Source organism: Genypterus blacodes, unplaced genomic scaffold, assembly GCF_046128005.1.
Source record: "Genypterus blacodes isolate CSIRO-AG114 ecotype Tasmania unplaced genomic scaffold, CSIRO-AGI_Gbla_v1 ptg000070l_1, whole genome shotgun sequence".
Taxonomy (NCBI): Eukaryota; Metazoa; Chordata; class Actinopteri; order Ophidiiformes; family Ophidiidae; genus Genypterus; species Genypterus blacodes.
This window is the reverse complement of record NW_027466880.1, coordinates 4,623,620-4,645,615: the sequence shown is the minus strand read 5'-3', so window position 1 is coordinate 4,645,615 and position 21,996 is coordinate 4,623,620. Positions and strand designations below refer to the sequence as shown.

The following is a 21,996-nucleotide window of genomic DNA, read 5'->3' as shown; positions in this document are numbered from 1 at the left end:
AGCATTGAAAAATCATTAAACGTTATAAACTCTCAGGTACAGAGATCATAAAGATCTAAATGAAGCAGTCAGGTGGTTCCTGATAAATAAAACACGTTTATTTACACAAATATTTTCAAATGCTACTCTACATAACATAAAAATATATACAGTGATGTAGTGACTCAAACTGCTCTGTTATCGGGTCGATGTATACACGTTTGCATCTTCGGGGTTTGAAAATGAAACAAATAAAGATGCGTATGTACAGCAGGGCCTCAAACTCAATGTCAAAGTCTGGCACTAAAACACAGGAAAGTTCTCCCTTTCAAGTGCGTTTCAACATCTCTACTTCAATACTTCCCTCCGTGTTGGTGAGCGCCGTTCAAATGTATTTCTGACCACAAAGCCACTGATCAACTACATTTAAAAAGGACGGCGCTTTCTTCCAACAGCGCTTCAGCCGACCGCACGGTGACCGCCACAGAGAGGTTCGGTCGCCTCTTCTTCCAACAGCTGAGTAAACTTTGGTTATGTCTTGAAGTAATTCAAGGAACGGTGAGAGCAGCATGTTACAGAAACCATTCCGGGATACCCTGAATCATCTTACCGGGGCTTCGTACAACACCGGAGTCAAAGCCAAGCGCTTTGGACGGTAAATGACCCATCGGCTCTGCAGGACATTTCCACACCGAAGAAATAGACCTCAACATTCGACGACTGATGATGTGTTGGTGGTGTGGAGGTCGCGTATCAAAAGACTGCTGATCTTGTCTGATAAGAAAGGCGAAGCCAGAACTACTCGGGCAGAGCGCGCTTTAGTGTCACCGTGTTCACAGAAGCCTGCAGCACAGAACGGCACCAAACACTTCCAAAATGCTGCCAGGGTTCAGTTCTGTGGGGGGTTTCAGGCCCGCAGGAGGAAGTTCTTAACAGTGCTGCGTAAGTAAACTGGACCGAATGTCCTCTTGGTCCTAGCAGTCCACGTCTTTCTATTTGACCGCTGCCTTCACAAGCCAAACTCAACCAGCACTCCTTTCTCCTCAACTACAGCGTTTGGAAAAATAACAAGAACCTCTGTATATCTCAGTTACAGCACATTCATCTCACATGTCAGGTTATAACACGTTCGTTTGTTGGAGGATGAGAAGGGTCGCAATAGAAATCTTTCTGTAGGTGATGGGGTCTTCCAGTCAGGAGGGTTGGCGGGGGCGCAGACATACTGAGTTAAGTTGGATGTTGTGAAGACTGGCAGAGTGGCACCTGTGTAGTTTCCCCCCAGGCTGGGTGGGGGCGGTGTCGGGTAGGGGAACCGGGGGCAGAGGCGGTCGGGTGGTCTGTCACTGTGGGGCGCCGGCAGCAGTGGGCACTGGGGTGCTCAGGGCGTTGGTGGCAGCGGAGAGGACCGGCGAGCCGGTGAGAGGACCCAGGGCAGTGGAGGCTGGCAAGGCAGAGATACCTGAGGGAGGGAGGAAGATGAGGTTTAAACATCATACTGCTAAAGGTTTCCTCACTTACACTTTCTACTTTTAACTCCAATGTGACAAACATTGACATTAAAACATTCAATACTTTCGAGTCTTCACTTAAACCACCTAAGCATGCTGATCGCCGTCTTCACTGAGGCGGTTGGGGACATTTTGTGTGACACCTGAATGACGTCAGCCAGCCGCTACAGGTCGGCGCCATGCAGAACTAGGCAAACGAGGAAGTAACAAAGCACCTGGCAGACAAACCATCCTGACCAGTTTAACCACTTCAATCCGGGAAATTCATTCAGCGCAAGTTTCCCTTTCTGATGTGATCACAATGAGAGGAACAAAGTATGCAGGACGCTCTGCACTGTGTGGAGAGGAAGGGTTGAATGAAGCCTAGTTTACGGGAAAAGTTTGTTATTGATAGGAAATATTGAGCTTTACTGCTTATTAAAGTGACGTGAAGCCAATATTTAAGTTGCAACATGTCGCTTTTTGCAAGGCAGTAAACCCACAGGCCTCCTTTCTTTGGAGGATTTAAGGCAAATCGTCATAGTAACCGTGACATCAACGTGGAATTCAAAAATCTGGTGTTGTGGCAACTCCACTACAGCTAAAGCTTTTTACAGATCCAATTTTAATAGCCAGGGTACACAAAGAATAAACACACAAGTTACTAGCGCCCCCTAGAGGCAGGCCCCTGCACTCTGTTTGATTTGGTCCATTCAGACTGGAATGATCTAGTGCAGTGGTTCCCAAACTTTCTACAGGGGACGCCCTTCTGTAGATAAGAATGATGGAATTTATTTTAAACATTGGAATTTATAAAACGGCAACTTATTATTTAAGAAAATAAATACTGTGACAAATCACCTTTACATTGGATTTATTAAAAGTCCAAATGTGATACACGGTGCAACTTCCTTTCTAAATGAAGTTATTCTTTGCAAAGATACACTTTTTATCAGCCCCTCTCCTCAGTGACTGGTGTGGGCTCGCTTTGTGCTGCAGATCTTTTCAAACCGGGGTTGCAGCTGTGAGACTGACACTTTTCAATGTCCAGCTCTGACCTATATTTTGTGTTTATTGAGGCTCACATAGGGAGGATGTGGCAAAGGAAGGAGTGTGGCCATGGCTGTCCTACCTAGCAGCGGGTAATAGCTCATTCTGCTGCTGCTGCACGTGGACAAATTGGTAATTTTGGTAAAATTGGTAAGTTTTCTGATCCATTTAAAAAAATATATGTTGATAAGATACACACAGAAATGTTTTCTACAACGTGATAGAATAAAGACACTTCATGGAGCATTGTGCCAGTGATTGAGGATAGAACCAGAAGACGGGTGAGCTTCTGGCACCGAAGACATAGCACTGGACCTTCATGTTCCTCCATCACATACACACTCGTGTACGGGAAAACAGCGAGCATGCCAAGAAAGGAGGTTTTGCTCTAACACGTGTTTATTCTCATGTTATAGATCATAGCAACTATAATACAATTACTTTTCAATGTCCAGCTCCGACCAATATGTTGTGTTTACTGAGGCTCACATAGGTCGGATGTGGCAAAGGAAGGAGTGTGGCCATGGCTCTGCTGTGTGTGTGTTCTTACCAGTGATGATGTTGGCTGAGCCAACAGCTGTGTTCCCACTGGGCAGGTTGGCTGTTCCGGCCACACGAGACTGATCCTTCACAATGGGGACTGGAGGAAGCAATTGGAAAAAAACAGAGAGAGTCAGCCTCTGTAAGAAGAGAAATCATGGGAGGAGTGATTTGTGTTTGCAGAGGTTGCAGACTGACAGAAGTAAGGATGGTCCATGGCCTCCCGGGCCGTCAGCCGGGCCTGGTGATCGTAGCGCAGCAGCTTGTCCAGGAAGTCAAGGGCCTCTGTACTCACAAGGTGCTGATTCTCACTGTGAACAAACCTCTCCCATCGCTTACGAGAGTGCCTGCAGGAAACAAGAGTGGAATACAATGACACGGATTAGAATCATGCGGAGAAAAATAAAAACATCAAGGTCTAACCACAAACGGTGACTGTTAGCTTGTCTGACCTCCCCAAGATGTCGTTGAAGCGAGGTTCCAGCTCTATGTTGTACTTGTCGATGTAGTCGTACAGGTCTTCAGTTCCCAGCACCTTGGCTATTCTCACCAACTACAGGAGAAACAAGATGACTGGGTGTCACATTCACAATGATCACAAGTGTTTGAATGCCTTTTACACAACCCCATGTATTCAGACCCAGAAACATGTCACCAAGTCATCCAAAGGAATGAAGAATATTTGACAAGGCACAACACAGCTGCTCCTCAGTGTCCAGTCTGAATTTATATTTAAACAGACGCACACAGTTAGGACACCGTAAATAACCATGACCATACAGAAATCTAACTATCAGGACACATATCCACAGGTATAAGACCTACTTCCAATGTGATTTAGTTCTGCCTTTATGATTGGAGAACACTGCTGTGAAAACTACAAAAGTTACAGAATATAAAGAGTTACACCGATCCAACAGCATTCACATTGTGCCAGTGATTGAGGATAGAACCAGAAGACGAGTGAGCTTCTGGCACCGAAGACATAGCACTGGACCTTCATGTTCCTCCTTGACATTCACACTCGTGTACGGGAAACAGTGAGCATGCCAAGAAAGGAGGTTTGCAAACAGACAGAACCAAATGATGATAAGGATAAAGAGCCAGGACCGGAGCCATGAGAGAGATCAGAATGAGTTCTTTATAATACACTTCACATTTTCTTCGGTTTATAGTCATCCATCATTCTTATTTTAGACACATCTAACAAAAATTGTAACCAAAAACCCTGTACAAGGTCTCCTCAGGCTTGAGTGGTCAGTAAGAAGGTCACCTGGTCGTAGTTGTCGTGGCCATGGAAGAAAGGCTCCTTCCTGAAGATCATGCTGGCCAGCATACAGCCCAAACTCCACATATCCAGACTGTAGTCATACATCTGAAACACACAGACATGACAAGTGTGAGCGGGAGGAAGGAGAAATAAAGCTCATTACCCTGGAATGCATCTCAGTGGCCTTCACCTGTAGCTGATGGAAGCACACCTCCACATACCTGATAGTCCACCAGGAGCTCTGGGCCTTTGAAGTAACGGGAAGCCACTCTGACGTTGTATTCCTGACCAGGGTGGTAAAACTCTGCCAAGCCCCAGTCAATAAGACGCAACTACAACACAGAGAACACAACGTTTACAGCTTCACTCTGGTAGTGCTGCTTAACTAGACACACTGCTGCTGCTGCACGTGGACACATTGGTAATTTTGCCTGTTTTCTGACCCATTTATCAAAATGTTAGATAAGATATACACAGAAACGTTTTCTGCAACGTGATAAACTTAAGACACTTCATGGAGCAATGTGCCAGTGATTGAGGATAGAACCAGAAGACGGGTGAGCTTCTGGCACCGAAGACATAGCACTGGACCTTCATGTTCCTCCATCACATACACACTCGTGTACGAGAAAACGGCGAGCATGCCAAGAAAGGAGGTTTTGCTTTAACGTGTGTTTATCCTCATGTTATAGATCATAGCAACTATAATACAACAAAGATAAATCAGATGTGACCAATTTCTTGATTTGATAAAGCACATCTGTGTTTAGGCCAGCGGGGTTAAGAACCATAAAGTGGACTCACCTTGCGGTGTTCATGATCAATCATCACGTTATGTGGCTTCACATCTCTGTGCATGATGCCCATGCTGTGGCAGTAATCCAGCGCCTACAGACAAGAGGGAAGTGACCCCATCACTCAGCATTTTCTACATAGTATTCCAATGCAAGAGATTATGTTCCTACCAGACAACACACAAACACATTGTGTGAGCAACCGAGCACAAACAACAAACCAAGAGACAAGGGGGGAGGGGACTGAAATACTGCTATGACATACATTAAATAATGTTACAGAACATAAAGTGGATCAATCCAACAGCATTCACATTGTGCCAGGGATTGAGGATAGAACCAGAAGACGGGTGAGCTTCTGGCACCGAAGACATAGCACTGGACCTTCATGTTCCTCCTTGACATTCACACTCGTGTACGGGAAACAGCGAGCATGCCAAGAAAGGAGGTTTGCAAACAGACAGAACCACATGATGATAAGGATAAACAGCCAGGACCAGAGGGATGGAAGACAGAGTCGGTGAGTTGGTGTCAGATGTGGCTGCTGAATTCCAGGAAGCCTGAATGATGAACCTGAACCTCTGCTCACTCACCTTGAGGATCTCGTACATGTAGAATCTGATGTCATAGTCTGTCAGGGTCTGGTACAGTTGCTGAGGAACAAAGCACAGTGCGATGACATGCATGTTAAACCCATTACTGTGATTAATAAGACAAATCCACTCTTTAGATGAAAATCAAACAAATCAGTTCAAATCAAATCATGGGTGGTCCAGATTGACCTGTGGGAATGTGCCAGTGATTGAGGATAGAACCAGAAGACGGGTGAGCTTCTGGCACCGAAGACATAGCACTGGACCTTCATGTTCCTCCATCACATACACACTCGTGTACGAGAAAACAGCGAGCATGCCAAGAAAGGAGGTCTCCCACGTCTCACTTCAGAACATGTTACTCCTTTAATCGCCCTTACCTTGAAGTCTGTGTTGTTGACGTGTTCAAAGACCAAGGCTGGTGTCCGAGACTGAAACAGAAGGATTTTGCGTCACTTCTCAACAGAAATGGACCATGGGTTTAACTTTGTACCATTGTGCACTTACACTAACTATGAACTTAAGAGGCAGCTACACCATGAGCAGTACAATTACTAAGCCCCAAGTCAACAAGTAAGTATTTACTGTAGAGATCACTGACCAGGGAAACACGCCAGCGTGGATGTTAAACATCCTTCTGACGTTAATATGACCAAAGCTGTGAGTCTAGTTGTAGCTGCAGTATTCCTCGTTTCTACTGTGGACTGTATTTGTCTCTATCACTAACAGGATACATGTTCAACACTGCATGTACACCTACGCTAAGCTGTAGCTGCTAGGTACTTACAGACACATATTTACCCAACCCCAGTGAAATGGATAAGCTTGCACAGGTGGTTAGCTCGCCATGCTAATGACAGAGTAACGCAATATTAGTCTCACCACTCTGGATGTCTAGGCTAGGAGGAAATGCAATTTATCCAATCAAGACAACAAAAAACCTGGAAATACGGTCTAATTAGCTCAGGTCCATCTACAACGTCACATGATCGGCAGAGACTTACTACGGGGTCTTTCACGATGTCGATGAGAGAGATGATGTTTGGACCTCCACGCAGGTTTTCCAAAATCTTGATCTCGCGCTTGATCTTCTTCTTTTTCACCGGCTGCAAAGTGACATGTGACAAAGTGAGTCAGGTGGGTCTGAGCGCGGAGACCTTTGCTCTTCATCGTGCCTTTAGTTTGAGCTCACAGCACGAGGCTTACCTTAAGTATCTTCACCACCACCTTCTCATTATTAGTTATATTGATTGCCTCAAAGACTTCGCTGTATTTGCCGCGACCTAGCTTCCGCACCAACTGAAAGTCGTCCTGATTTCTGTGAAGAAGAACCAAACATTGGACATCAGCGGGGATCAGCGGATGCAGGGCAGCATGACGCAAATCTGGACAGTGAGAACATGGTCTTTACCCCCATTCCACCACATGGGACTCGTAGTCCCAATACTCTCGGGGCCGATGAGTGTTGACCTCGGTGTACACTCGGGCCCGGCTCGGCACGGGTCCTGACATGTCCGACAGCTTGGCAGAAGTGGTGGGAAACTCTCACTGCAGCAGATGGTAGTTGGTAAGGGGGGAGGGTGGGCGGGAGGGAGGGTGGGAAGAAGAGGAGGGAAGGTAGGGGGATTGGGGGGATTGTTCCCAACAGGGCACGCGTTTGGGGGGCTTTGTCTGAGGACTGAGGGGCCACCTGGGGTGCGGTGGGATATCTGACAAAGAAACAGAGAGGAACATGGTTAGACGGTCCGGCTCATTCATCAGCTGCACGGGAGTCAGAGCATGTTGCACCTGCAGCCGCTCCACAGGTTGAGGACACGGCAAACTATGAGAAGAGATTCAGGCACATTCGTCCTAGGCTGCATGCAATGACTTTAAAGAACTGATGGTATAAACGAGAACATAAGTGCAAGTTACTAGACTCTAAAGCAGCGTCTCAATAATTAAAAAAGTCTCGACATTTATGACCCCCACTTCAAAATGTCAGTGTCCTTTGTCAGTGAATTTCCTCCACGACAGGCTAATTTAAGCCATTACTTTACGGTGGCATGATTTGCCAGATCACGACAAACACTGCATCGACAAACTCCCTGGATGAAGGACGGCGGCATTTTGGGTAGGGCATATGCAAAGAAGCTCTAGGACTATTGTTCATTACCTTCATGTAGTCGCATTACCACTCCTGGTTGGACTGCTTTTTAGCATCCAGCTCAAAGGCCTCTCTTTATTGTATTACATACATTATATAATTACAGACTCGATCACACTATTATTTTTGATACCTGGGAGCTTATACAATAATAATCAAGTCTGTACCTAAAATAAATCGGATAAACAGAGGGGTAAAATTAGTTTTATTTCCAATCTTGGCTGATTCTGGATATCTGTGTGTGGTTGCTGGAATGAAATCGGTGCAATGGAGGAAGTGGAGCCCTTTTCAGTGGGTGAGCCCATCTGCATTTGTGATGTGAACAGGGATATCAAAGTCAATATTACATTTTTATCCAGTCATTTAGAAACATTTAATGATTTTTAGATCAATTCCGTTTGAATTAGGATTGGAGCCAAGGCTAAAAGTGTTTAAACCAACCCGAAGTTTAATTAGATACAAGTATGTTACTTGGACGTCTCTTCATAATTGACACGGGTCTCTGAGGAGAGTTGTGGTGATATACACGCGGGCCATTATAAGGAAACATAATATTGCTCTCATTATAGCTTACAGCTGTTCTATTTGAGGGACCCAGTCGTCACATTTAGCATTTTACTGTGCACAACTTGACGCGACTGATGAAGCAGCACATGGTCCATTCAAAGGCCTACAGCCCTGGGAACGAATGGCAAATATCTCCAGAATGCTACAACCGCCACAAAATATAATTATAGTGACGTAAATTACCTGAATTCAGAAGTTTTGTTGAATGAAGTATTAAGTTTAACTTCCAGCTTTGGCACCATGTGTAACGAGGAAGCTAACGAGCTCAACCCAAATCAGCCAACAAAGCTGACTAGCGTCTGATAGGTTATAGCTACAAAGCTTTTCAACCGTACATTTACACGATACATTTTACAGAACAAATTAAACAATGACTGAATTTTAAACACAGGTCGTATTGGATGAACGCAGCCTTGTTAATCGCGTTTCCGGTTCACCACCGCCATTCTGCACACATTGGACAAACCTGGCCGCCCGATTTAGCTTAAGGGAAACTACTGCTACGCGTTTACACAAACACCTTTTACTTAATGATACAATTAATGTTGCAAACGTTACATTTAATTCACAACCACCGGATACGATGTGACATTTAGACTGAATATGGACTACTTCAGCGCACACCTTAATTGAGAATTCCCTTTAAATTATCTGTCCGTCCATTTTGGGCTCATCAATGTAGTCTATATTTTATTTATTACCAACTTTATAGGTTTTCGGCGTGAACGGAAGGTGTAACTTATCTGTCTAGGCGGGCCCCAGCAGCTAAAATGCTAACATTAGCCGCCGCTAGTTTCCGAGTCTGTCCCTCCTCAAAATCGGTTTACTGTTCAAATCGGAGAATAAAAGAGTTTGTACCAACCCCTTTGGTCAATTCGACGGCCCGAATCCTTTTCAACACGCTTCGTTTTTGTTGATCGAGGCTCTCTTCTCTACGTCGCCGGTGTGTCGATAGCAGTGTATGATTTCTGCTGTATCAGAGACAATATGGCCGACCACCGCCGCCTACGTCTGCGTGTTCCAGAATGGCGGCCGGAGAGGGACAAAACGAACTAAGCCGACCCCGGGCAGGACATAAAGCAAACATTGGGAAAGACTAATAGAAGTCTTCAGTAATATTTGTGGAAAAAGTCGAACTATTAGGAGAATAATCTTACGATGGAAAATTTGGGCTAGTATTGGAAAAAAGCTATTTGGGGAATTAAGTCGGAATATTTCTATGAAAATGTAAATGTTTAGAAAATTAAGTCCACTGTATCGATGATTCAAATTGAATAGCCGAGCCCCAGCATGATTATTTAAGTGTTCTTATTCAATTGTAATCTGTTGTGATGTATTTATCCGAGAAGCTTATGCGCCCATAACATCCTTAAATTTCACACAGGTTCACAGACTGCTTTCTCCTGTTTGAGCCCAACCCCTTCCCCATTGCTCCATCGTCGAAAGGCTACTAAACAATGTTGAAAAATATATGGAGAACAATATGTTGTGTAATTAAATTGTAATATCTTGATTTTTCCTTTTAAAACTTGGTTTAAAAACAAAACAAAACATTAACTATGGTTAAATAAAAAAATGATGGAATGATGGATTCAAATCCAACAAGTAAATCAGAAGGGATAAAGTGTCCAAAAGGGGGCGTCCCAGATGTACAGAAGTCAAAAACACTATGCTTCAGGAGACCAACCACCTAAAGACTTTTATACCAACACATATCACACTTAAGGGGTTTACCATTATAACTTAAGATGTTAGCTGACTTTCCTTTGGCTTTACTCTTACTGAATGGCTTTGGTGTAATGATGTTTATCGTTATTCACCTCACATGAATTGTTTCCAGGCCTCAAGATTTCTCACATTAGCCCTGTTGTGTTCTCTTAACTTAAAGTGGTAATCATTGTTATTATAATACATATATTATATACAGTTGTTGCTGCTCAAACCTTGGGATGTGCTTTTGTTTTTGTTACACTGTATTTCTTTTCTTTCAATTTTCTCTATCATTTAAATAAGTACTGACAATGCACAATAGATATATTACAGGATTTACTACAAGATATATTACAAAGATCAAATGTTTAATTTGTAGCCCCTGGGTGGAGGCAAGGATATAATACATGGCTTAAACATCAGTGGCTTGTATGGACAGCATTAAAATGAAGATAGTCATCATCACATTGCAGTCGGAACGATTAAAGATCACAAAGAATTAATTCATGATAAGTGATTATGATTTCTTTCAGACAGTTTTTTTTTATATATATATATATTTTTATTGAAGAAAGCATTTGACATGACAATGCAGTTATGAGACATTTTGGAGATGGGGAGAGGGGGAGAAAAGAGAAAGAAAAGGAAAGACATATTAATGAGACCTAGGAAATGTGATACACATGTCTACAAGATGCATAAGGAGACAAAGAAACAGTGACTTGAGCTGGTGACTCGTGCAGTCTGGTTCTACAGGTGGTGAATAATAACGTTATTGGTGACGGATAATTGTGTTTGGGTTAGTAGAGATTGCAGTGTGAGTTCAAACATCTATCACATTTGTCCTCTACCTCTGTGTACATTTCTGATAGTCTCAATTTGGAGAAGTGGACCCTGTGAATAACCTTAAACTAATGAGTGCAAGACGAGCACAAGACAAGAAGACAGTGTGGAGTTTGCGTATGACTTCCTCCCACCAGTCCATCTCGAGTTGGAGTCCAAGCTCAAACTCCCATGTGGCCCTTATTTTAGAGTTAGATTGGTCCATTAGGTCCAGGATGCAGGGATAAATCTCAGATACGGTCCGTCTTAGTGGTGTCCTGAACATAAGCCAGTACTTCCACATTAGTCAAGGAAGAGAGGAAGGGAATTTAGAAAATTGTTAGGGGAAAAGTGTTGAAAAACAGATTGAATCAGGTAGAGAAATCTCGCCAAAACATTAATTTTGATGACATTCATTTTCCCAATTAAGGAGAGCGGCAGGTAGTTCCATCTCAGAAAGTCAGACTTCAGTGTTGTGATGAACGCAGTAAAGTTGGCAGGCAAAAAGGCCCTCTAATGGCTGCAGTGGTATACCATGTCACTTCTGTTGGAGCTTCTTGTGGGCCTTGTTCCATTCTTTGAAAGAGTTATTAATTGCTTTAGGGTGGTGGTGACACATACACAGTAGAGTATACAATCATTGTATTCAAGAACAAGAAATTATACTTTTTGATGATATTGCAATAGCGGTAAGACCATTTCGTTTATGAAGTGGTTGCATCCTTTTTTCGCTCATCTGAGACCAGTGCGTATCAAGCATTTTAAGTAAGCCATTTTCAATAACTGCCATGTTGTTCAGTGACAAACCAAGTTCAGTTGTCATGGTGGTGTTTCGCTTGGAACAGCGCATTTGTTCTTCCCACACACACAGCAAAGGCAGGGTGGGGAGGTGGTAAGGGAGCAGTGTGTCTCTGTCAGTGAGACTATTCATTGTGCTCTCTGTGGCCCTGATTGAGGATATCCTCTCAACAATCGCTCTGGGTGTTGAAGCTGGTTCAAAGTTTTGCGGACGTATATTCTTCCTCCCTGCCATCCATCTCACTGTTACACAAAGCTCCAGGACATGATTATGCCCAGAGCTCATTCTTCATGTCTTGTTAAACCAGATCCACAAGCTTCCTTTAATTATGATAACTTAATTTATATTGCATTGTGGTTTTTTTCAAACATGTGGGTAAAAAAATCCTTTAAAATCTCTGCCAAATACTTTCCATTGGCTGGCAGTGCAGTAGTTTGTCACAGTGTATGTTAATAAAACTGAGGTGGGAAATAAACTACTTTTATTCAAATACTGTACATTACAATTTTGATTTGATGATCAAATATTTAAGTCATCAAGGTTTTGGAGCCTATCCCATGGGCCATTGGGCTATATGCAGAGTAAACACTGGACAGGTTGCAAATATCAAATATCACTGACACATAGATACAGACACATTCACACTCCTCTTCACACCTACGGGACACTGAGAGTTTCTAATTCACCGAGGCTGCATGTGTTTTGGGGATAGGACAAAACTGTAGTACGCAATGAAGACCAATGAAGACGCCGGAAACAGGAATTTCTATTTTGCTGTTTTGGTACTTCTGAGTGTGTAACTCTTGTGAACACTGCAGAAAGCTGTGATATTGTGCTCCTCGCTGCTCTGAGGTGCTTTGGCGCTGTGATGGATGTGAGGCTGTTTGCGGAAGTCTGTGTCTTTCCTCTCACAAAGGACTCTGCGCACACATATTGTTGTGTTATTTTGACAGGGAGAGAAATCGGGCCTCAGATTAGTCACCTTTCACCTCTGCATGAAGGACCTCCGCCCTCAGACTGACTGAAGTGGAGAACAGGAGCTGGAGCCAAGCGGTGAGCAATCAGAGTCTGCCCCCGGTGCGCTGATACTGTCTGTACTAATGTCTTAGCTCATTCCACTACTTCCTCCCATTGCATGCTGGGAGGGAAACAATAGTTCTGAGCGTGTGTCGTACAGAACACACACACACACAAACACACACACACACACACACACACGCACACACGTACACGCGCACACACACACACACACACACACACACACACACACACACACACACACACACACACACACACACACACACACACACATTGTATCAATGTGACGGCATGCCAATACTTGACTTGTAGTGGGAAAGAACTCTAACATAAGACCAGATAGGCCTGGTACACCATCAGGTAAACTGAACCATTAACGTGTTTCAAACTTCCTCTTAAAATTCCCTTTAATTTCTTTAAATAAAATATCTTGATTAAGACAGAATATTTAATGTTAACCTGCTTCTTGCAACACAAATGCTCTCATTATGTAAAGGATGGAAGAGAGAGAGAGTGTGTCTGTGTGTAAGAGACGTGATTTTCATGACTTTACTTTACATTTTCTCAATATTTACTCTTGGAGGAATAATAACTGAATTGAATAATTGAGGCAAAACAATCGATTTTTCCATGACTCTTCCATGTAAAGTGCTTGTTTTTAACATTCAACATACAACATATACAACATTTGACACTTATCATTTTTTTTATGTCTTCTGATGTTGTAATGGTATCAATCAAGAATCCCAGCCATCACTGAAACAGAGCAGAACAACAGGCAGATTCCCAGTCTTCTGTATAATTATTGGCCTTCAACAATTATCAGTTCAATTCTTACAAATTTGTACAAACACACGGACACACACACACACACACACACACGCACACACACACACACACACACTACCCTGTCTCTTTAATGTCTCCCACTGTTTAGCTGCTTGGCCACTGCTCCCAATCCATCAATGGAAAACAATCGTAAAACTCGAAGGCGATCTCTGTCCCGTGAAAAGGCCCACAGTCCGTGCCTGATGACAATTTTCTCCTCTGACAGGTGGCTTGGCCAAAGAAGGGGTTGAACAGGAGGTGGTGAAGAGGTGAGAGTGGTTACCAAACAGTTGGGCAGCATAAGGGTCTGTTTAGGGTTAAGCGTGGTGGAGGGGAAGTGTATCGCAGTCTTAGCCCTTCCCTTTTTCCCCATGGTATCCTGTCATAATGCTTACCAGATGAGAATGAAGAGCTGCTGATGACTTTGACAGAATAATTTACATACACTTGGAACTTTGCACTGTCCTGCACAGGGATATCACTAACCTTAATAAGAAATCACACCACTCCCTCATCCCTCTTAAACATATACTGTACAGGATTCTATATGAGACAATATGTGCTGCCTAAATTTGTTTCTTCACACAATATCACAGTTGTTATTGCAATGTGTGTGCTTTAATATCTGTCAATGTGTTTCCTTTCTTTACTGCACTACAGTATGACCTGTATTTTTTCCTTTCACAGTTATAATTACACAGTACATTATTTGTATTTATGGTAGTTTACTTAGAGAAAAAGCCTACATCGCCTACATTTTTTGTCAGTTGTTATGATTAGGGCCCCCCTGTTGAAATATTCAAATACATAATTATCACTTTGGTACTCATTCTCAGTATTTTTGTGTGAACAATGTAGTTTGACCTTCAATACACCTAGATGTATGTAGAAGTAAAAATATATTGTGGAACGCTGCCTGAGTTTATGTATGAATTACTTCTACACCATCTACACTGTGTACAATGGACAGTGGACACTAAAGACCACAGTACTTGTAGTAGTAGTAGTTCATCCAACGCAGTCTGTCCAACTCGAGACACAAGGTAAATGTGTTCTCTGAATACCCACACTGCAAGGTGTAATGAAGAACCCTCCATCATAGAGCGGGGAGAAACTATAGGTGTCTGTGTCTAGGGGAAATAACTGAGTTACACTAACTGATCTAACAGTGCACAGTTTCAGATCAGTGTTGGAGAAAGTACAGAGCATGAGAGAGAAATGTAGCCATACCAAACTTTCACACGCCATACACATTCAGTCGCTGCAAGTGGGTATAGGGGGAAGTTGGAGAGTCACAGAATGGGTCAAACACAGTACAGCAGAATTGATAGAACTGCTGTGTCATATAAAGCATATGGCAGCCTTACAGCAGAAGATGTGTCCAAGAAATCAGTGGCGCTGCAGCACTGACAGATGTTATCTTGTATTTTTGAGACAATGCTTATTTGAGGTGCTCATGTCCTCATAACAGAGTCACAGTTACATAACCTTACTGTTTAGTGGTTAACGTGTCTAATAGAGTACATTAAAAGTGTTTGGACAACACAGGTGTTAATATTTGTGTGAAAGTATGTACAGGTATGTGAATCACTCACACACAATACAAATACAAACACCTGCAGTTTATTTACATTATTGATGCTTTACTTGTGGGACAAATCTGCATTCACCATATGAATCTGACTGCTGATTTTTATAGGATATAAATATTGAGCCTGGGTTATTATGTTTAATGTGACCTATGCAAGAAATTAAATTCTTTGTAAAATAGCTTAGATACTTTAAAATATCTTGCTCCAATTTTCTGTCGACTTTATTTTCCCATCCAGGAATTAAAGTGAGCATCAGCTGAGCAGTGGTCAGCTGCCCAAGGCCCCAGGCCCCACAGGGAGCTCCTCAACAGGGTTGACCATGCAGGCTTTTTCCTGTTCCTCTGTTACATCTTTCTGCCAGGGGGCCTCTCTCTCATTCAGTGAGGTTCCAGTGGACCCTGGGCGCTTCAGAATAAGCTCACACAGCAGCTTCTAATTAGAGTTTAGTACTGACAGGTGGAGAAACGACAGAGGTTTGAGATGCATTATGCAAGTGTGCAGTTATTTGTGCTGCCCTGAAGGAATGCAAGTGTAATAACGTTTGTTCTAGGGGGTGAAACTCCAAACAGCAGGGATATTAGGATGCAGCAATAATAGTTGTCAAATGTTTAAAATTTGTAATAACTCACAATCCAGCTCTGACTGGACTCTTGCAAAGAGTGCTTATGACATCCAAATATACACACTCACACATAAACATACTCTTGCTCCTTACACACCTGAGTGCACTCCCTTAGGAATCACAAAACAAAGTGAGGCAAGGCAATGCCAACTGCCAGAATGAGCTCAGTGAGGTGAGGTATTACATTGAGGTATTTTTCCATCCAGGCTTAAGTAGATAAACCTCCACACCTACTCCAAGCAGGGATACAGTAAATTAGTCTGGGACCATAGTTGACCTTTTGTCTGTGTTTATTTTAATAATCATATATGCCAACCACCACAAAACAAGCATTCTGTAATCTTCATTTAATTTCGATACATGAAAATCATCTTTTATCCGAATTGTATGATTACATGGCACATACTTTTACATGAATCTGCTGGCATGGTTCTAAATAACCTGGCTCACCTTCTTGCGATGTTAGATTTGCCACGTCTAATCACAAACCTGAATCTCTGTCTCTTGGCACAAACTTTTTCTGACAAGATTCCACAGTTTTGTTCTCCCGGTGACAGCTATAACATTAATTCATCAGCAGCTGTGTTTGTCCAGCCACAGGGCGCTCAGCGATTTTAGCCGTGACTGAGCAACACCACATGTGGATCACAACCCAAGAGATTTATAACTACAGCACAGCAGAGATCGCCCTCTGATTTGTGTATTTTCCAGGACTATGCAGGCTCACCGGTGACACAGAGCGTTTGCACCTTCAGCCTCAGATTAGTACCAGTGTATTGAGGTTATTATGCTACCAAGCCCCTAAAGTGACTCAGGCAACACCTGATACTTGGAAACTTGGAAATTATTTTTCGCCATGTTCACTTCAGAGCCTTTGTAGTATATGCATTGGTTCTTTCATATGTTGGATGCTTATGCGAAAGGAAGACTAAATCTAAATGTTCATTTAGTACCTCAAACGTCATTTTGTAGGGTTCTCGTTCTGTAAGGGAGGACAACATTAAGGTCATTCTACACAACCTCCGAACTTAAGGTTAATGTTAGAACGACTTCATTAAAATCCTCTGGACATTTTATTTCAGTCTGCAGTAGCGCTCACAGGACTTTGTTGGGAGGTCACAGGTTTGACAACTTCCATTCATACTAACCCAGCATACAGAATAAAAGCAAAGGAGCATTTTTGTCACAAGTTGATAAAGAAGTAATTTGCAAATCTAAAATATAAACTGACATGTTGAATGAGTGGTACAGTAGCACACGAGATCTAGTGATTCTCTGGGTTGGGTGTGACAGATGTGAGCGGCTTTGAAGCGTACATGCATTGTGCTTATGTTGTTTACAGACATACAGTATGTTGATGAGGGGACATTTGGAAGCTATGACACCAACCTACAATCTCTTCCTCTCTGCAGTTGATCTTGTTGGGCATGGTTCCAGCTCTGTGATGCCGTGCCTGATGGTCCCCACGAGTAATCATCAGAAAAAGCACAATAGATCCAGCGACACTAATTTGTGTTTTCCTGTTTTGCTTTACCTTTGCCCTGACTTGACTCTGATTCTGAAGTGATTCATGCCTTCCTAGCTGGCAGCTTGCACTTACCACCCTGACAAGGCTTGCTGTGGTCAGATGCTGCTGTAATACAAGTATGTCAGGGGGATCCTGCTGAGGAAGAGATTGATTACTTCCTCTGTTGAGTTTTCTTTACATTGCTCAGGTGGAGAAGGTAAACCTGCACTGGGAATTCCCTGTACGGGTTTCCTCTTTGGAGAAGTTACGGGCGGAAGAATGTTGTGCCTTTCCCTTGTATGATTTTATCGCCATGTGTTTAATTAGGACACTATATAGACAATAGAGGGGCTGTGTTTCACACTGCTTCTCCTACTTAAAAACAGTGTGTAGAAATGGTTTGATTCAAACCCAGAGTTTACACAAGACGTTTGTCAGGTTGAGATGCTCTGCAAACACACAGTGATGGCCTCTCCTCTGCACAGATACGTGTCACTCTGCAGGGAATCGTGTCAACAGATTTCTTAACATTTTAACCAGGAAACAAATGTCATTCTGTCTTAAGAGCTGTTTTCCCTGTCTGAATTAGAATGAATGAGCTTGTTATGACTGTTTGTTCTTGATAATTCAATGTTTTGTGTTGCGTGTCGAGAGTATCTCATCTTTTATATTATAGAGCAAAATAGAACACAAACACATCTATATAAAAATAAATTTTATTTCAAAGTAGATTACAACATGAGAACCACACAATGTCCCAGCAATGTTTCCTGATGCTGCAGGACCTGGGTGGATGAAGCAATGATCCTTCATCATTCCTAAAGCTGCTATGAGTCTGTGTGTGAACCAAGCTTCACAAAAACACAAAGGTTTCAACGTTGACATTCCAACTCCCCTGTGTCCATGGTTGATACCTCCCTCCATTGCTAATGCCTTAGAATGCCTTACAATACACCTCAATGACCTTTGGTCTGTAGAATAGCATGTAGTAGACCTGTTTCAATCCTAAATTTACAAAGTACATCATGTAAACAATCCGTAAACAGCATCAGAAAATACTAATATGCCAGAGGAGTGTTGTCTGCTCAGCAGCTACGTTTACATTCACAGCAATGGTCCCATATTAATCTAACTAAGACCATTAATCACAACAAGGTATGATCCTGAAAACGCAGGGCACGGTCTGACGAAGACCATAATCAGGCTAAGCTTAGTGGAGGAGCTCTAGACCAGGGCAAAAATGGACATGTAATGCATAAATCACATTATTACTCACAACGGTGTGTTTGGCTGGGTACAGTTTGCAGCACTTTACAATTCCAAACATCATCACTATTGGTGACTACTTCCTTCGTAACCTCTGCCTTTGCTGCTCCTGAGGGCACTCACACTTGCTGAAGTAGCAGCCAAACTCACCAGACATGATAAAGGGAAGTGAAACTTTCAGGGACTGGCACATGTGTGAGGAAGAGGAGAGCAGAGTCAAAAGGATCTGCTTGTGTAGCTGTAAACTGGATCGTAAACGGACAACTCATGAACACAGCTCAAGTAAACATCTCGGTTCAGTCTTATGTCTGAACTACAGTCTGCGTGTTGCATGTATAAATACACCTGCATATAACAGCATATTTTACTCCAGTGTTGTGATTTTGAATGGTAAGGGTCACACATGAATGCTTTAAATCAAACCTGTCCTGTCCAAACAAGACAAGAAGAGGCAATCCGTCCATTAAAGTTCTTTGTTAACATTGACTTTTAACGTATATCTATTTTAGCAACCTCTGAAGCATGTTTGATTGAAATGATTTGATTTCATTGTCCAGAATTGTAGCTGCTAAAGGCACTGATCGTTTCCGTCGCTTTGCTAAAGCCATATAACGCACACTGGACAGAGCTATCTACTGAAGACACAGAAGTGTCTTTGGTGCAAATCCACACATTTCATATCGAGCAGTTCAGTTAGGACTGCCGTGATGCCAGGATGCTTATAGAGTCCGGGAATGTCCACTGAAGGCCAAAGGGTCCCTGAGCTCTGAGGAGATTCAACTTTATTCCAGGGAAGTGTCATCGCAGGCTCATCTGTCTGATGCTGCCTCCATGCATTTTAACACAGTCTCTCCTGTCCTTCACCTGTGAAGAAAAGCAAGGGAAGTACATCGCTCAGCAATTCAGCTTTATCATAGTTTTAAGCCTAAAGGAAATGTATATAAATGTTGTAGACCAATTGACTTTCATCTGTGCATATACAGTGAATAGTTTCAGTGCGATCACATGGCTGAAATGAATGAAACTGTTTTCCTTTAAAGGATATCTCCACACACTGATGGTATGGTGCCTATTAATAAACTAACTCCCAGCAGTGTAATCTGAAGGCCAGGATGTCCACAGCTCACTGCACTGATATGCATGTAACTGTCCACGCGTGCACACACACACACACACACACACAGTGTACAGTCTAATGTCCGATGTCTCCAACAAATACAGTGACGATCATCAGCCTCAATTCTAATTGGTTGATGAAATGAAAAAGGGTGACACCATAAAGATGAACTTAAATGTGAATAATTGCATACATTTGAATTATTCACGAGAATGAGAAGAATGTCTTACTGCTACATTACAGTACTAACTACCATCAGACAAAATGCCCCAAACACACAATATCTTTCCTTTTTATTGTTGTTGACCATGATTGTCCATGTAACATACAGATTTTAACTCCATGAAATGTGCCAGTTTAATGATTATCAGTCGTGAATCAGAGACTTTGGGCTTGCAAAAGATAATTCTTAGCTAACCTGTAATGACCTTCATTACCCAGAAATGGGACACGTAGTTTCAACAACTTCCTATACAGTATTTCCTATATGTTTTGTTCTGTGTTTGGCGCTACATCCTACTTTTGTGAAGCCGATGGCGTTCAGTTCTTGTTGACACTGTGTCAGTCAGGCATAGCTTGGACTCACTGGTCTTTGGTGTGGTGCTGTCATATCCATGTATTGAAAGTTTCTAATATTTTGCCTCCTTCATGTAGCTGTTTAGTTTTGGACTGATTAATAGACTGCACTTACTTACTGTACTTAACAATGACCTCACATCCAATTCATTCACACTCTCATTCAGTTCAGAGCAGTTCGGAGTTCAGTGTCTTGCTCAGGAAAACTTCCACAGGCTCCCTGTCTGCATCTTTCGGTGAGCTTTAAAACTTATAACAGAACTTAAACGTATATCTTCTACTTGTCACATACAGCGTTTCTACTTGTATTTGCCAAATAAATCACTTTTCTGTGTGGTGTGATCACTTAGGTCCCTCGTGTGTGTGAGGGGACTGGACAAAATATGAGTTTGCAGTCTTGTATAACATCTCCACTAATGACTGTGAGCGGGATCAACACTGACACAATATCAACACAAACTTAACAACATCAGCCTCACACTGGTTGAATTTATAGCAAGTTATATTATCTATTATGTGTGCTTATTAAGTCAACTTTCATGTACACAATAAAAAAGTAATACATGATTGAATTAAGGATCTATGTGTAACTTTTACCACTTTCCGCTGGTTGCTGAGGCAGAAGGTGCAGATAGTCCGGGGCTGCCTGCCGTCTCCGCCGCCCTGCACCTCCTTGTAGACGGCGCTGAGGCACGGCTGTCCGTCCTCCCTGCCGTCTCCGACCACCAGGACGTTGGCCAAGTGTGAGATGTAGCTGGACGCCAGACGCAGCGTCTCGATCTTAGAAAGTTTTCTGTCCACCGGTTCCGTGGGGATGAGAGTCCGCAGCTCCGTGAAGGCCGTGTTCACGTTCTGGGTCCGGTGTCTCTCCCTGGCGTTGGCCGCGTTCCGCTGCCGCACCACCACGACGCCGGACTCCCTTTGCGCCCCGCAGTATCCGTAGACCTGGTCCGTGCTGCCGTCGCTCTCGCTGCGGTTCCCCTCCTCCTCGTCCGACATCAAGGTCAAGTCAGCGGTGTAGGAGAAGGGATGCGTGGACACTGGCCTCAGCATGGTGAAAGCCATGATGAGGAAGGTTGCGTTTCACTGGAAGATCCAAACCCTTATTCTTTGCATGCAGGCAGGAGATATGCGTGGAAGTGTGACTGTGTGTGTGCGTGCGTGCGTGCGTGCGTGTATGCGTGCGTGCGTGCGTGCGTGTGTGTGTGAGAGAGAGAGCGCTAGGGCAGGATTGAGGCAGCAGCAGTCATCAGTTAGTTTTGACACTTCCCTGTAGGATGGCCCGGCAGCCCAGGGATGGCTCTTATAGTAGCAACACCCTGCAGCAGGGAGGGGAGGGCCCGAGGACACACACGGGCCATCAAGTGCTCTGGTTCTATAAAATAGTTGCATTAAATGGGTCACTAGAGGAACCACCTTTGAAGTCTTTATGAGAGCAAAGAAATGTATCTGCTATTTAATAGGAAGCCATTCATAAAAACAATCAAGGGACATTTAAGGTGATTTTCAGGGAAATATGATCTCAACTAGGTCCCTGAAATACTTCCTTTTCGGGGTTTTTGTAAATTGGAGCATTTTGTTGAGATATAAACATGTAAAAGCTCCTCTACATGTACCATTTGCACCAGGAAGTGTTTATCTATTACCTTTGACCCTGAAACGTCTGTATGCTTTCATGAAAATCTCAGAAATG

At 43.0% G+C, this 21,996-nt stretch overlaps 2 protein-coding genes and 5 non-coding genes across 7 annotated transcripts; all 7 read right to left on the bottom strand.

The window, feature by feature from the left end:
- Positions 1-76: 76 nt before the first annotated feature.
- LOC143005295 (casein kinase II subunit alpha) lies at positions 77-9,436 on the bottom strand. Its single transcript, XM_076156606.1, has 13 exons — positions 9,289-9,436; positions 7,125-7,422; positions 6,920-7,031; positions 6,718-6,819; positions 6,094-6,144; positions 5,714-5,773; positions 5,131-5,214; positions 4,548-4,658; positions 4,330-4,431; positions 3,509-3,609; positions 3,255-3,403; positions 3,067-3,156; positions 77-1,438 (listed from the first exon to the last, which is right to left on the bottom strand). Exons 2-13 carry the CDS (start codon positions 7,223-7,225, stop codon positions 1,320-1,322), a joined length of 1,182 nt encoding a protein of 393 aa, XP_076012721.1. The 5' UTR covers positions 7,226-7,422; positions 9,289-9,436; the 3' UTR covers positions 77-1,319.
- LOC143005574 (small nucleolar RNA SNORA57) lies at positions 2,761-2,897 on the bottom strand. The gene has a single exon (XR_012964069.1). It is a non-coding gene; the product is annotated as a small nucleolar RNA SNORA57 (small nucleolar RNA).
- Positions 3,983-4,118, bottom strand: LOC143005578 (small nucleolar RNA SNORA57). Its single transcript, XR_012964073.1, has one exon. It is a non-coding gene; the product is annotated as a small nucleolar RNA SNORA57 (small nucleolar RNA).
- Positions 4,847-4,983, bottom strand: LOC143005576 (small nucleolar RNA SNORA57). Its single transcript, XR_012964071.1, has one exon. It is a non-coding gene; the product is annotated as a small nucleolar RNA SNORA57 (small nucleolar RNA).
- LOC143005579 (small nucleolar RNA SNORA57) lies at positions 5,434-5,569 on the bottom strand. The gene has a single exon (XR_012964074.1). It is a non-coding gene; the product is annotated as a small nucleolar RNA SNORA57 (small nucleolar RNA).
- On the bottom strand, positions 5,909-6,045 carry LOC143005575 (small nucleolar RNA SNORA57). The gene has a single exon (XR_012964070.1). It is a non-coding gene; the product is annotated as a small nucleolar RNA SNORA57 (small nucleolar RNA).
- An 8,668-nt stretch (positions 9,437-18,104) lies between the features above and the next one.
- Positions 18,105-21,464, bottom strand: LOC143005382 (transcription factor 15-like). The gene is made up of 2 exons (XM_076156780.1): positions 20,901-21,464; positions 18,105-19,474 (listed from the first exon to the last, which is right to left on the bottom strand). The coding sequence occupies exons 1-2, from the start codon at positions 21,366-21,368 to the stop codon at positions 19,409-19,411; spliced, it is 534 nt and encodes a 177-aa protein (XP_076012895.1). The 5' UTR covers positions 21,369-21,464; the 3' UTR covers positions 18,105-19,408.
- Between the last annotated feature and the right edge of the window lie 532 nt (positions 21,465-21,996).

Bases quoted from the DNA above. Each gene is read 5' to 3' on its own strand.
- LOC143005295 (XM_076156606.1), bottom strand. From the start codon at position 7,225: ATGTCAGGACCCGTGCCGAGCCGGGCCCGAGTGTACACCGAGGTCAAC. The intron at 5,215-5,713 runs GTGAGTGAGCAG...TCTTGTCTGTAG, and splicing joins ACATGTACGAGATCCTCAAG to GCGCTGGATTACTGCCACAG. The intron at 3,610-4,329 runs GTGACCTTCTTA...TTTCTCCTGTAG, and splicing joins GCCACGACAACTACGACCAG to TTGGTGAGAATAGCCAAGGT.
- LOC143005382 (XM_076156780.1), bottom strand. From the start codon at position 21,368: ATGGCTTTCACCATGCTGAGGCCAGTGTCCACGCATCCCTTCTCCTAC. The intron at 19,475-20,900 runs GTAAAAGTTACA...TTTTCTTCACAG, and splicing joins TCAGCAACCAGCGGAAAGTG to GTGAAGGACAGGAGAGACTG.